At 44.9% G+C, this 15704-nt stretch overlaps 3 protein-coding genes across 4 annotated transcripts; 1 reads left to right on the forward strand and 2 right to left on the reverse strand.

The window, feature by feature from the left end:
* Nucleotides 1-1044: 1044 nt before the first annotated feature.
* On the forward strand, nucleotides 1045-4912 carry LOC125529400 (uncharacterized). The gene is made up of 2 exons (XM_048693814.2): nucleotides 1045-2622; nucleotides 4184-4912. Exon 1 carries the CDS (start codon nucleotides 1724-1726, stop codon nucleotides 2618-2620), a length of 897 nt encoding a protein of 298 aa, XP_048549771.2. The 5' UTR covers nucleotides 1045-1723; the 3' UTR covers nucleotides 2621-2622; nucleotides 4184-4912.
* LOC125529399 (protein-tyrosine phosphatase) lies at nucleotides 3286-7405 on the reverse strand. Of its 2 annotated transcripts, none has more exons than XM_048693813.2 (6): nucleotides 6985-7405; nucleotides 6294-6406; nucleotides 6063-6198; nucleotides 5898-5962; nucleotides 5068-5154; nucleotides 3286-3560 (listed from the first exon to the last, which is right to left on the reverse strand). In XM_048693813.2, exons 1-6 carry the CDS (start codon nucleotides 7298-7300, stop codon nucleotides 3483-3485), a joined length of 795 nt encoding a protein of 264 aa, XP_048549770.2. In that variant the 5' UTR covers nucleotides 7301-7405; the 3' UTR covers nucleotides 3286-3482. The 2 variants fall into 2 exon arrangements, with proteins under 2 accessions (XP_048549770.2, XP_048549769.2); XM_048693812.2 differs by having other exon boundaries at nucleotides 5898-5965; nucleotides 6985-7403.
* Nucleotides 7406-10708: 3303 nt separating this feature from the next.
* On the reverse strand, nucleotides 10709-14158 carry LOC125529397 (cytochrome c1-2, heme protein, mitochondrial). Its single transcript, XM_048693811.2, has 8 exons — nucleotides 14016-14158; nucleotides 13240-13307; nucleotides 12554-12756; nucleotides 12089-12368; nucleotides 11929-12000; nucleotides 11364-11480; nucleotides 11211-11276; nucleotides 10709-11112 (listed from the first exon to the last, which is right to left on the reverse strand). Exons 2-8 carry the CDS (start codon nucleotides 13297-13299, stop codon nucleotides 10996-10998), a joined length of 915 nt encoding a protein of 304 aa, XP_048549768.1. The 5' UTR covers nucleotides 13300-13307; nucleotides 14016-14158; the 3' UTR covers nucleotides 10709-10995.
* Nucleotides 14159-15704: the final 1546 nt, after the last annotated feature.

Genomic DNA, 15704 nt, shown 5'->3' on the forward strand with positions numbered 1-15704 from the left:
GCGCAAGAAGTTTGCGTCGTACCAAATGCAAAGCACGCACGGGTGGGTATCCATTTCGGAGCGATGTAGGGTGATCCAGCAAGAGTGCAACAAGTTTTGTGCCACTCTTGAGAGCATCAAGGCACGCCCCGTGAGCGGCATCGGTATACAAGACATGGTATGCATGCGGCCTCTTCGTTTTCATTTTGTTTTGCATGTCCATTTGCATACCCATTTGCCCATATGCTTGCATGCTATACATTTGTAGGCGTTCCAAGCTTTGGAGGCTTTCAAGGTCGAACATGACGGCAAGGCCTTTAACTTATCCCATTGTTGGAGGGTCATCAACGGGGAGGAGAAGTTCAAGGCGCAATATGCCACCCTCATGGCGCGTGGGGGGAAGAAAGCCATGGAGGAGGTTGGGGAGGGCGAGAAGCCACGGCCATGGGGGGAGACCAACTCCAAAAAGGAGGACAAGCGGGATGTGGCGTCCAACGCCTTGATAGCTGCCATGAAGGGCATGATGACCAAGAAGGACTCAAGGGAGGAGAAGCGCTGGCAAGACAAGAAGAGCAAATGAACACCTTCATGGAGATCCAAAGGAGAAGGCTTCATATGGAGGCAGAGAAGCAAGCGAGGATGCTTGAGATGGAGGCGGAGAAGCAAGCGAGGATGCTCGAGATCGAGGCCGCCAATGCCAAGACTAAGGCGAAAGAAGTAGCTATCGCTAGCATGATGACGGGGGTGGAGATCATGAAGGTGGACCTCAACACCGTGTCGCCGAGGAAGAGGTCAATGGTTCGAGAAGATGCAGGCCAACATGCTCAAATTTGACGAGTGATCTATGGCGGCAGGCGCCATCCTTTTTTGTATGCCAGAAGTGTGCTGGCATGACCACAGCCGAGATGGCGTGGTCAAACTACTGACTTTTTTATGTGCTGGCATGTGTGCCGGCTGCTGGCAAACGCGCCAGCAAGACTGTGTGATGGTCTTTTTGGAGGTTGACATTATATCCGGCCGCTGGCATGGTACCGACATGAACTTTAGGCGACGGCATGGTCGCTGACATGATCTATAGCCGTGGGCCTTTTAAATTTGTACCCGGACATGAAATGGGTCGCTTGTGTCGGGCACACAGACGACCTAAAAAAAAATAGACGGACACCAAACAGACGGCCGATCCAAATGAATAAAAAACAAACAAAATCACCATCAGTTTGGGTTGACGCGTTGAAGTTGCTCTTACGTTTCGTTTCCATTGCCTCTCACGGGAACCAAACATGTCCTACGGACGACGGTCAAACCGGCGAACACCCGGTCTGACAGGTGAAAACCTGGACCGTCTGGCTCACCGGTTTCATAACCGGTCCTGTTTTTTAAACTAAGCGTGAAACATTCCTCGGCCATTGACATGGTGCACAATTTTTTTTAACTAAAAAGAAGTCTAAACCATGATGTAAAAAAAAGTCTAAACCATAAGGCGCGAGGCGATATTCAACGCTAACCTGAATGAATCGACTGCAATTCTTGATCTCGAATGGCATAGCGGATCGGCTCATTAGGTGGCAGCCACCTATGCTGAGATACGCGGCCGCGGGCAAGCTCACCAAACGAATAATAAATCAAGCGACGCGCTTACCATCCATCATCGTCGCTTCTTCTCCTCCTCGCCCACATCCTTGCAGCCTCATTCATCGCAAGAATTGCAGCTCCCAAGCCACGCTTGATCCTACCCCGCGCAGCAATGCGGGACCTGTCCTGCTTCGGCGACGGCTCTGTCGCAGTCTCCGCCGCGTCGGCGGCCTCTGTCTCCGGCCGCGGCTGCGCGCTCGACCGCTCGCTGCAGGCGGCGACCACCAGCGTGTACAACGCGTCTCTGTCCTCCGGCAAGGGGATCCTCATCCGGGTCACGTGGAGCCGGAGCACCGCCGGAGCCCCGGGGCTAACCGTCGCCTTCGACAACGTGGTGTCGTCGTCGAGGAGCGCCACCCAGCAGCACGTGCTGCGGAAGAAACGCGGGAGCAGGTCCATCGTCACCGATTCCGGCACGGCCGTCGGCGTCCATTGGGACGTCACGGCGGCCGAGTACTCCTCCTCCCCGGAGCCCTCCGGCGGCGACTACTACCTCGCGGTCGTCGCAGACGCCGAGCTCGCCCTCCTCCTCGGCGCGGGCGACCTATCCCGCCGATTCGCCTCCGGTCCTGCCGCCGCCACTGGGCACCTCGTGAGCCGGCGCGAGCAGCTGCGCTGCGCCGACGCCGAGGCCACGGCCGCGCACGCCACCCGGTGCAGGTTCCGCGAGGGCGGGGAGGAGCACGAGGTGGCGGTGCGCGCGTGCGGCGGCAGGGGCGGTGTGGAGGGGGAGGTGCGCGTCAGCATCGACGGAGAGGAGGTGGCGGGGGTGCGGCGAGTTGGGTGGGGATTCCGCGGCAACCGCGCGGTCCTGCTGGCCGACGGGGAGGTGGTTGACGTCATGTGGGATGTGCACGACTGGTGGTTCGGCCGCCGCGGCGGCGGCGCCGGGGCGCAGTTCATGGTGAGGTCGAGGGCGGAGAAGGAGGGGAGACTGTGGATGGCCGACCAGCCGTCGGCAGCACCGCCCGGCGGCGTCTTCTTGCATGTGCAGTGCTACCGGCGTTGATGGTTGACTTCCTTGCAACAACCATTTCATTTCATGATTTTCTATATTGAGTTGCTCATTCTGTCAATGTACTTCGTCAATGAAATACATGTAGATATTGTTCATTACCATAGCCAACACCGAGAGTTTGAAACAAACATAGGGTCTCAACTTTTACAAACAAACCAGTCAAATGAAAACTCACATAAAATCAATTGATTTCATGAATAAAAATTGTACTACTATAAATACATCAGCTGCACATAATAAAGCGCACCCAGTGTAGATTTTTATTGTTGTTGGCAAAAACAGTGTAGATTAAAAGTGCAACTGCAGAGCAAAATACAAGAATAGAGTGGTCCTGTAAATTGCAATCAAATGTACACGACTGTACATAACAAAATACAATAGCTGCACGTTTTTAGAAATTAGCAGCTTATGTATATTAAATGAACAACTGCACATCAAATTAAATCGGTTGATATTACAAAAAAAATTATCAACTGATTATCAGAGTTTTCTGCCTTTTTTCGGAAAGAACTTTTTTCAATCCTCTAAGGTAAAGCAAACCTGAAAATTGCTAACTAGCATCCCCGGGCCCTACATGTTATCCTCACGACAAAGGACATGACCTGGCTATATGTGTATTCTGCGATGTTACCGGAGTAAAATCAAAACAAAGGAAGTATGAAATATATCCAGCCTAACACATATATACGCATGATGATGAGAGAGTGTATTTTTAGTTAATTATCATTACAATTATCTGGGCTGAAGAGATGATGGCTCACAGAAAGCTAATTCCACATCTTTGCAACTGATTCCTGGTACAATCAAATTAAAATGTGACGCTTACATTGGCTCAGGGAAATTCATTCTGAGATCAAGCAGAAATGTTTTCTTTCTCCGCCACGATGCTGTCAAGTAATGACTCGCATGCATCTTCCAGCAGATCCAGTACCTGAAAATCATTGCCCAAAGAATGTTTAGAACATACCCTTTTTTTCTAGAACTCGCAGGAGAGATCGGGATAGACCAAACTTGACATAGGAGGAGTCCATAAAGAGAGACCTAAAGAACTAGAATATCACCAAAGAACTAGCCATGGACAGACGTGCATGGAAGTTAGTCATCCACGTGTCAGAACCATGACTAGGTTTCGAGATTTTATGGGTTTCAACTCTAGCCTACCCCAACTTCTCTGGGACTGAAAGGCTTTGTTGTTGTTGTTGTTGCTGCTGCTGCTGCTGCTGGAACACTCCATTAAGAAAACCGCATGATCCTGGCTAGCTTGTAAAATAATTACTGCACCTATATCTAAATGGTTTCAAGTAGGAACTTCTCATGGTGGCCATCTGCAAACTGAAGAAAGAAATGCCACAAGGAAATCAAGGAAGAGGGGCAAACAAATAATTGTTTTTTGTATTTGTCTCGCTTTCTTAATGTGTTGAAATAAGCATCTTCACGCTTTACTATATTCGACTTACAAGTAGGTGCACATAATACCTGGATATTATGCCCAGTGCAGTAGCTTAAGCTGCATCTTCGTTTCAAAGATGATTCACTTAAATGTTCTTTGGACAGAATACCGCAATTTCATTAGAACCAAGGGGCGGCTAAATTGCTGGACAGGAAGTCCAGTGCTTGATATATGCTGAAGCCTGAAGGTGTGAATGCCAGCATGTTGGAGATGAGTTTGGCGGCTCATGGCAGTCAGCTGTCGACGCCACCCCACCATCACATAAAAAGGCTCATCCTCGGTGACCATGCTCACTGTATGGTGGAACACATGGAAGCAGCTGAATGCTACTGCTAGTCCGCCGCTCTGCTGCACACAATCAGCACACAGGCGCATTTGTGGGGCACATCAGGTGCGTCCTGGCTTCAGGTGTCACTAACACCAGAACTTACTAGTAGCTTAGTGCTTATGTGTGGCACGTGAGTGTGTTGTAAGCGCCTGTTTAATGGCCTTATAGTCAATATACCAAGTTTTTGTTGCAAACCCTGAGACATCATAACTACGGAGGATAACCAAAGATCAAAAGGTCTGGTTGAAAATTATATTGCTTCACCGGACCCAGGGAAATTGCCAAAGCATTTGACGATTGACACATTGGAATGTAAAGAACTAGTAAATAAAATCCTAGATAGGAAGTGAGTTGGCCTCAAAATAAATGAGTTGTTTGTTGTAGAATATTACTTTTGTTGGACTTGAACTTAACTTGATTAGCTATATTGAATTTCTAGAAATACATAGACAAGCTCATGAACAGTATGGTCATTAGCCACTAAGATGATGGTTTAACATAGGGGCTGTGCCTGACTAATGCTAGCTACTATGCTTATGTGCATTCATGCACATATCAAGGCTGATGCCAGTTGGGGATAATTATAAACTAAAAAGGGACTGAAAAATCAAGTGCAGACTCATGATACTGACGAGCAAGCGCATGGTGTCCTTGGCTCACCTTTTCAAATCCCTTAGCGCCTCCATAGTAAGGATCTGGAACTTCAGACTCCGTATGCCGCTTGCAATAGGAGCACATCAGCTTAACCTAGTAAGGATGCCACCAAACAAATCAATATGTGAATTTCGAGTCATGAATAACAGCATCACCAAATATATTGTGCTGACCACTTAAAACCCACAATGTTCGTCAGATTGTCAAATACAAGCAAAAGATAACCAACTTACTCCCTCCGTCCCAAATAAGTGACTCAACTTTATACTAACTTTGTACTAAAGTTAGTAGAAAGTTGAGTCACTTATTCTGGGACGGAGGGAGTACTTTGTAAAATAGCTAAGAAAAAAAGATCTAGGCAACACATCATGCGTTATCAGACAACTAAATTATCTATTGCCTAAACAATTTATCCAACATCTATGTGGCTATCCCCATTACAGAGCAAAGAGAGTGATTAGTAAACAAAATCTCAACTGTAGACATATTTAACCAGGCAAGCTCCTGGAAAAAAAAAGCAAACATCATTGGGAGCAACAAGCATGCAAGGCATTGTTTAAATGAAATCAAGGCTGGTGAAGTGGTACAAGGCTAATGGATTTCCAGAAATATCAAGTTGGTGATTAACAGCGAATAAATTATAATGTTCCCATTCATTCATTTTTTATATTACATTTAAAGAAAGAAGGTATGGACACACCATATCATCAATTCATTGTGGTCAAGGGTAAGACTATAAACATTAACAGTACAAATGGCCATACAATTATGTAGATCAAGGATGGATATGCAAAATGTTAAGATTGCACAATAAAAATAAAGCCTATAAACCTAACCTTCTTGGGTCCACTATCTGGGAGAGTCTCCTTGTGTTGCCATCTGTCAAATGAGCTCAAAATGTCTTCTGCGTAATGATCAAAATATAAGTGCATTATAAGCGGCAATACATCAACAAAGGTCCTCAGGTTGTGAAACACAAATGAAGGGAGCTGAGAGATAACCATAATTCTGCCTGTCCATTGCAAGGATAAGATCAAAATTTCGGAAATCTGAGGGTTTGATAGGCCTGGATATTGAGGTCACCTCAATCCCCCGCTTCTTGGAAGTTGATATCATCCTTGAGTCGGCCTTATTTCCCTGAATTCATGTGATGCATCGTCAATTCTTATGCCGTCACTGAACTGATTAAATGTACACACGAGAAAGGTAACTAGGTAAGTGTAGAATATAACCTCATGATAACCTATGGTACCAGCAGAGTCTATCTGAAACTTGGACTCAAGTCCGCGCTTGCTGACGAGGTTCCGGAAGACGGCTTCAGCTGCAGGACTCCTACAAATGTTCCCTGAACATACATCATACATCAAGCACAGGAAATTAGATAAATATAGTGCATGTATGCATAACAACTAAATGCTTTAAGCCAAAGTAAGGTGGTGTAATGAAACTATCCTCAATCGCACAGAGATAAAAAAAAGATAAACAATAGTTCATGTATGTACACTTATTAAGCATGCTCATGCACACATACTAACAAAATCAGAAAGCAAACGTTACCATCTCTAACATAGAGATAAGATGGAATCGGGATCACATGATGTGATTGCACATTTGCACCTACCAAGTCGAGCGGTCGCCACATGCTGCGACACCAAAATGATGAGAACAAGACAACAGGGAGACAGACTGAAACAAATGGAACGTCGGGACGGTAATCATGGAAACAAGAAATCCGATTCTCATGTGATGTGCACCCAGGCTATCGTACACGCACGATGCGGACGCAGTACACGGATGCTCGCACGCACAAGCATTCGTAAGCAGCGAGACCAGACGGGTATTCAAAGCAAGCTACTCGAATCAGTTGGCGTGATACGGACGCCCGCCCAGGGGTGGGGATTGAGTAGGGTTCGCGGGATTTACCGAGGCAGACGAAGAGGACGGCGAAGGGCTTCGCGCTGGCCTCGGCCGGCGCCGGAGTACTCGCCTCCGCGGCCATCTCTTCCGCTTCCGCCGCCGACGCCACGAATACGGGCCGCGGAGGGTTCGCAAAGTGGTCGCGAGGGTGAATCTGGCGGAGACTGGTCACAGTGCGGCCGTGCACGTGGCGATTGGTGGCTGCCACAAGTGGATGAGTAGTGCGCCTCCTAGTCCTAACCGGGTCACGCGCTGTCGGGTTCGGAGCCAAGGACGAGTACGCGGCGGGGGTGGAGGTCGACGCGACGGTTGCAGCGACCATGGCCGGACGGCGAGCTAAGGTTCGTGGATTTGTGAAGCGAGTGAGCGAGTGGCTCGCGTCGCGCCGGCTCTCGTCTCGGCCGGTAGCGCTAGGGACAAGCGCGGTATGCGAACCTTCTCTTCCTGTTTTTTTCTTTTCCTTTTTTTTAACATAGTACAGACGCAAGCGCATAAACACGTGCATGCACTCATCCCTATGAACGCACACACGCACACCCTACCCCTATGAGCACCTCCGAACGACTGAGCCGGCATATCATCTTGAAATTTACGAAGTCATCGTAGGCGCCTCGTCATCGACAGGAATGTCTCATCCCACTAAATGCGCATTGCCGAAAATCCTGAAATAAATCCAAAAATAAATGCGAGCACTAAGATTTAAATCCTGGTGGGCTGGGATACCATAGTCCCTCTAACCATCCAACCACAGGTTGGTTCGCTTTTTCTTTTCGTTTTCGCTTTCTCTTTTATCTTCCTTCAAATAAAATACTCTTTTTACACATTACAAACATAGTATATGCGGAAAAAAAATTAAGACATTCTGATTTTTTGGTGTGAAACATTGACAAATTTTTTGATAGCTTTTTCATCACCATATGACATTCATGGAATGTTTTGAAACATTGATTTTTTTTTTGTCATGGTTTTCACGAATATCATTTCATGATGAAATTCGCAAGCTACCAAAACATTTGTCAATATTTTACACAAAAAACAGTTTTTTTTATTTTTTGTTGCTGTTGGATTTTTATTGTTGTTGATTTTACTGTTCACCTGAGCTCACATGAGCTCAGATTAAAACAACCACTTTGGCACGTGCATACACATACTCCTATGAGTACATTCGATATACTGAGCCGGCACAATATTTTGGAATTGATGAAGTCATCACGGACGCCTTCATAGTTGACAAGAACGTCTCCTCCCGCTGAACGCAAATCGTCATAAGACCTAAAGTAAATTCGGAAAAATGCGACCACCAGTACAAGTTTAGGACATGAACTCTAATGGGTTGATTTCACCACAAGAACATAACCATTTGAGCTACATTTAGTTCACCGCGTTTGAAATAGTAGTGAGTTTGCATGTGCCCTCGTACATTTTCATCACGTCCACTCTCTCTCTCTCTCTGAAAGTGCTCTCCTGCTCCAAAATGAAAATGCACCTAGGTGAACAGTACATTCTGGAAAAATGGCAAAAATTAACTGAAAATACTTTGAATTTTTTAGCACACGGTCTTGAGTGTTCTTCCTACAAATAAATTTTCATGAAGAAATCACATTCATAGAACTTTGGGTATAAAAAACAAAACAGACGGTCCAAAATGCTTCAAAGATGATCTTTTTAGAGTACTAATTTTGTTTATTTGTTCTGTACACATTAAATGTTATCTCTTAGCGAAACTGCATGGAAGTAGAACATTCGTACATGTGTGTTGTAAAAGCATGGATTTTTCAAATTTATTTATTTTAGTTCATATTTCTCATCTTCTCTCTCAGTCCTTTTTGTCGTAGCCAATATTTTATGTCCATCAACTTCTCCAGCACCAATATTTATGTTTATGTCCTAGTGCAGTGGCGGAGCTATGTTGGAGCCAACCTGTGCTCTGGCCCGCCCTGTCCAGCTGAAACGCGGCCCAACTAACCAGTCAAGTGTCCTTGTCTATCTCTTTCTACACTTTCTTCTTCAGGCTGGCCCGCCCAAGGAATCCACTATAGCTCCGCCAGTGTCCTAGTGTTGCTCATGTGTTCATCATTATCCAAGATGAGGTCGCACTACTCGCCTAGTGACCATAAGTTGAGGTTCATGTGGATCCTCTATATCCTCAAGTGTTGTTTTTCATGTGTCCCCCTTATTCTCGAGTGTTTAATGTATGCTCACCTACCATACAATTAATGCTAGATAATAAATTATGTACTGTAATATTGATTCAGTCTACTAAGCTACATACAGTAGACACTACTTCAACTGATCACACATAGACTGAATTTGATAAGATTCAACACCGTTCAATTTACATCCACCTGCAAGAAGCATATTTAAAATGTGTGCCCTCCCCTCTCCTCTACCCCAACTAACTCGTACCGGGTTGCGTTTGATTCATAACAAAAAACATTTCTAAATAACATGTAGGTCATCAAGCCACCAAGCAGCTATTTAAATTCTACAGATCTGCGAATGCACGGGCATGTACAATGGTGCTATCTTAATTTTATTTGTGTCGCATAGGATAAATGCTTAGGTGAAGAAAAGAGAAACCAAAGAAATGACTTTACCTTCTCTCTTTTTATTTTTTTTGAAAAAGACAACAATAACTTTATTAATTAGAAACAATGGTTACATCATCTATAAAAATAGATACATTATTTTCTATAAGCTCCTCGAACTAATCCCTTGCCACCAAACATTTCACTAACCTAGCAAGTTCACAAGCCATAAAAAAGCAATCATCAAAAATTGTCGCCGCCACTCCGCAGAAAGTCCTTTGTTCTTCATTGTGTTAATGATTTCTATGTTATCAGAGTTAATAACGAGACGATTGCAACCTGCCTTTTGTGCCAGCAATAAGTCAAATCTAAGCACCAACACTTTCGTTGTCAGTACATCAGCACACCAATCAATTTTTCAATTTCCGGCAACAATAAATTTTCCTTTGTCATCCCTGAATACATCATCGGCTGCGCCCCTGAACAGATCATGATCAAAGGAAGCATCGACATTCAACTTAACAAACCCTATAGGAGGTCTACTCCATCCTCCATTTCTCCTAGTTGCATTAGGGGAGCAGACATTTACATAGTTTGCCGTTATAGCACGAATTCCCATAAACCAACTTGTTTCTTAAAACCATGAATACCAAGCGGTTATAGCGATCAATTCACATGCATTCTGAAAACCCATTATAGATATTCTTGATCTCGCATGAGGAGTAATAATTTAAGGATTGCCTCTCCCGCACGATCAACAACACAAGCTTTTTTAACCGCCTCATACATCCCCAACTTATCCCACACCTCTTTTGCCTTCTGACACAACATAGAAACAACACGTGTTTTGCATCCTCTCGGCCTTCTCTTAATGATAAGAGATGATCTCTTAGCAACAATTCTCTCACCATATTTTTAGGAATTACAGATAAGATTAAGAGACCGCCCATTGTACATCATCTTTTTTATCATCTCTACACTACAAGACAAGATTAAGATAAGATTGTCTTACCAATCTCTGTGCATGCTCTACCAGACAAAGTAGTATGTGAATTTACGAATTTAAAGCGTCACGGCACACTCATGTCCCAAAAATTCACGTCCCCTCAGATTACCACTACATAGTTTTGAGACGACAATGTTGTAAAGAGTGTGATGTGATCACATGCAAATCAGCATGTCTGGACGGATGGGCAAGACAATAGACAACCGCATGATGCTGCGTTCCACAATATAAAGCATTTATGAACTTCATCAACTCTTCTGTTAGAAGTATGTTGGTACCATCAGGTATCAACTGGCAAAAAATATTTGAAAATAACTGCTCCTTGGAGAAATGCTTTTGCAGCAGAGGAAGAAAACAAAAGAGATTGTACCCAAGGTATGATGGGAGACAACCCTAGTAGCAAAAATACACAACGGAAGCCATTATTTCAATCGCTTCTGCTTAAAGCCTCAACGTTGCAATAAAAAGAAGAAACAATGGTCATCAGTTGACGACGTCCAGGACCAGCTTGCGGGACTTGAGGACGGACCACCTCATGCGACGGTAGTATGCGGCTTGGAGAAGAGCAAGTGACAGTAGGAAGATCCATTTGACACCCATCTAGAAGAAAAAAAATGATGTAGGTATTAGGCACATCAGAACAATGGACAACTAAAACAGTGTGTAACTTTTACATGAGTAAAGTGTCAGGCAGTTACCAGTTTCCTCTCTTCCATTTCAGGCTCAGCAGCCCACGACAAGAATGACACAACATCCTTGCCCATCTGCGATAGAAATTTAATGCTTCGGTGTTAGCACAATAAGACAACAATTTACGCATTAAGGGCTCAACAAAGGTTTAAACGACATACCTGGGCTTCAGTTGCAGGAGTACCATCTTCATACTCAATAGCCCCATCCATAAGCATCTTAGGCATGGCTATGGCACCACCAGGGAAGTAGGGATTGTAATGCAGACCCTCACGAATCTACAATTTAATCAGTCAGAGTAAGTTTACTAATGCCAAAAGAGTCTATTAGCAGCCTCTTGCTAACTATTACAACAGAGGAGAAATTACAAAAAAAAAGTAAACAGTACAAAAAATTACAGGTTTACAACAATTATTATAGTTAGCAGCCTCTTGCTAGATGATAGACAAAAGAAGCTTTTTCAGTAAGTGTATAAAGTACTGCAAACATCATAGAATATATTCAGCAGAAACAATAAACATTGGCAGGGAAGGTAAATAAGTCTTCTTAGGCTAGCCAAAAATCCTAATTTTGGAATGTATTCGTGTGTTGGTGTGAAATGTATCCATATGATTGCATACCATGTGCCTTAGCAACTTTAATGCAGGTACTGAGAGAGAATGAATACAGAAAGAAAGTACAAACCTAAGCTACACGATGGAGCCAAAAGGCATACAGGAGGCTTACCTGAACACCAGCAGGTGGGTCATGGTAACCAGTAAGAAGAGCAAACACGTAGTTCTGGCCATCGTGCCTTGCCTGAGCTCATATGAATCAAATACAGTAAGTTAAAAGTTTGAGATGAAAGATTACACCACTGCAATGCAAAGAGATGGGCTATTATTACCTTCGTGATAAGGCTGAGATCTGGGGGATATGCCCCACCATTTGCAAATCGGGCTGCTTGTTCATTTGGATAAGGCTGCGGGAAGCGATCACTCAGCTTGCCAGGACGTGTGAACATTTCACCCTCATCATTAGGACCATCAACCACTTCAATTTCAGCAGCCATTGCCTTAGTTTCCTCCTCAGTATAGGCCACCCCAACCAAATCACGGTATGAAATCAATGACATGGAGTGACAAGATGCACACACTTGCTGGTAAACTTGATGTCCACGGCGGATTCTGCTCATAGATTTTATTTGTATAAGGCGTTACAGTTCAAAATGAATGCCCTAACTTTTTTTTCACTATCTTACTGGGAAAATACATTAGCACAGCGATATTTTGTTCATAATATTAATCTCAATGTGACACACTAAACACATAGTTCATCTACGAAATAAAAGAAGCACAAATGGGCGACTTACGATGCGTGATCATACGAGCTAAGGATGCCAGCATGCGGCCAGGGGTACTCTGCAGCTGCCAAACCATGCTCAGCTTCATCTGCAGATGCTATCGTACCAAAACTTAAAAGACCAGAAGCACCAACTCCAAGAAGAGCCAATGCTCTCAGTCCAGCAGAGGACTCTTCATGCTTTCCCCGAAATGAAGAAAGCAGAGATGAGCCCTGGAAAAAAAGATTATAATGTTAGAACGAGCAGTCATAGCGCATAAATAGTACTCCCTCCGTCCCATAATAAGTGACTCAACTTTGTACTAACTTTGTACTAAAGTTGGTACAAAGTTGAGTCACTTATTTTGGGACGGAGGGAGTAGTATTAAGTATTAACTAGTTGATGGCTTGACCCAACCGAAAGTCCGGCATTGAGAACTATCCATTCTACTTTACACGAAAAGGTAATCCTGCCAAACGTTTAACCCTCACCCCAAAAAAAACATGCAGCATTTGAGCAATAACTGGTTTCTCTATCAGAAAAAAACTAAATACAGACTAAGCATGCCAAGGATTTATTCCCAGCATATGGAACAGTAATGTCATAACTTCAGTACAACCGTGGAAACTAATAAAACAAATAATAACGGGGCTAGATACTGGACTAGTTTTTCAGTAGAATGCATACCAAAGCGGGAGTTCTGAGAAAGCACTTACAGAAGACTGGCTCTGAAGAGTTTTCCTCAGAAGCTGGTTAATGCCCCTGCCGGCAGCCATTCAGGGCTCTGCATCAAAGATTACAAGCTGTGTTATAGAAACAAGTTGGACTGGTGTGATATCACAAAAGCAACAGACAATAGATGCAAACTTGCCAGCGATAAATTGAATGACTGTGATTGCATTTACATTATCCAAGCCATCATATTGGAGAGGATTGGAAGAAAATCGTGGCACAAAGTACAAACCCAATAATCAGAAGGATATGTTGCAAAATGTTTTTTCTTCTACAACGTCAAGCCCAAATCTCGAAATAAAATTCAGGGCAGTCACTTCAGATTGGAAACTAACAAACCTCAACAGATATTAGATCATACACTGGACCAGGCTTGGCAGTAAAGTATGATGATCTCCACACGAAATGAAGGGGGAAAAACAGGACTGTAACGACCCTAAATGGATCAGATTCACCGAAGTGTGGCGGGTGGCAATTCCATATCTACAGTTCCCAAGCAGTAACACCAATCCCCCGGGAGATCTAAACCGAGACGCGCTATTGGTAACGGTACGACTACGGCGCGACAGCCCAAATGTGTCAGATTCGCAGAGGAAACGGCGCGATCTATCTACGCGCTCGATTACCACTCACCCCCGAGATGTTGACCGGATCGCCCGTGCGCAACCGCGCGACGACCGGAGCAGATCACCAGATCGGGTAATATATTGCTGAAACGGGAGGGACGGGTAGAAAGCAGTGAAGGGCGTAGCACAGTTACCGATTGGGAGCGGACTTGACACGGCGAGGCGGGGCTCCGACGAGCGGCGGCGCGGGGGGTGGGGAGCGGGTGGGAGGGAGGTGGATGGAGGCGCAGGCTTTGTGGCGATGTGAGGAACGCGATGAGAGTGAGGAGGCTTTGGGGGGCATGACGCTGACACGCGGGCCTCTTGCCCCGAGGATCTCGTATGGGCCGTTTGCCTCGGGTAGTCAGGTTGAGCCGAAACCTGGCCATCTGGGCGGACCGTGTTGTCCCGGCCCAAAGGCCTGAGGTCGCGGATCGGTCTCGCACATTGTGTGTTGAAAAGAGCGAAAAGGGGCATTTCTAACCGATCCTAACAGCCAGGGAGTATCCGGCGGAGTAATACCTGTGTATTCTATGTCTTATTTCAAGCTGACTAGAGGGTTGTGTGAGAAGTTGACGTCCATAATCAAAGCTTTTTGGTGGGGCAGTAAACAAGGCCAGCGCAAACCTTATTGGGTCTCTTGGGACACCATGAGCATGCCAAAATATATGGAAGGTTTAGGCTTTCGAGACTTTGAAATCTTCAATGTAGCGCTGTTGGCCAGGCAGGCATGGCGTATACTTGAAAATCCGGACTCTCTGAGTGCTAGGATTTTAAAGGCAGTCTATTACCGCAACACAGAATTTTTGTCAGCTGAGTTGGGCAATCACCCATCTCAGATTTGGAGATCAATTTTTGAAAGTCGGGACACATTGAAGGTGGGACTTATCAGGAGGATAGGGACAGGTGCTACGACAAACATCTGGGATATGAATTGGATCCCGAGAGCAGAAAACATGCGCCCAATTGTGTCACTGATTGCCCAACCACCTCAGTTGGTCTCTGAGTTATTGGACCGGAATAACGCAAGGTGGAATGCACAACTAGTTGAGCAAAATTTTTTGCCTTATGATACAGCCGCTATCTTGCAGATTCCAGTGTGCACGTGAAACATAGAGGACTTCTGGGCGTGGAATTTTGAAAAGAATGATGTTTTCTCTGTCCATTCTGCATATAGGATGATCATGGCTATCAAGAAACGAAGAAAAGATTGGCTAGAGAATCGAGCGGGGTCCTCTAATAGCTCTGAAATTGAAAAATCATGGACTACTTTCTGGAAAACTATTGTACCAACAAAGATAAAAGTGTTCTTATGGAGGCTGTCCAAGAATTCGCTCGCAACAGAGGATGTTCGCAAGCATGGGAAGATGTCTCACCATGACCAATGTTTCGTGTGTGGAGCTCAAGACTCGTGGAGGCACAATCTCCTAGAGTGCACCATGGCGCGTTGCGTATGGGTTCTCGTGGACCATGATTTGTTAGAGCATATGATTGCAACACCAGAACCAGACGCTAGGAGTTGGCTCTTTTCTATGATGGATGTTCTAAGTCACGACGAATTCACTCGGATGACGGTGACCTTGTGGACGATATGGTATGCAAGGAGAAAACTCATTCATGAAGGTATTAATCAAAGCCCCTATGAAACTCATACATTTGTCACAAACTTCATCTCTGAGTTGGATCAAATTTCGGGTATATCTGAGCCCACAACAAGAGCTGGTTCTACATGCAATAATATGCAACGACGCTTGATCCCGCCAGATGAGGGACTAGTGAAGATAAATGTGGACGCCGGAGTTTCAGTGCAACACAGTGCAGGAACCGCAGCAGCCATCTGTCGT

The sequence above is a fragment of the Triticum urartu genome, chromosome 7A (genome assembly GCF_056163025.1).
Source record: "Triticum urartu cultivar PI428250 chromosome 7A, HENAU_Tu73, whole genome shotgun sequence".
Classification (NCBI taxonomy): domain Eukaryota; kingdom Viridiplantae; phylum Streptophyta; class Magnoliopsida; order Poales; family Poaceae; genus Triticum; species Triticum urartu.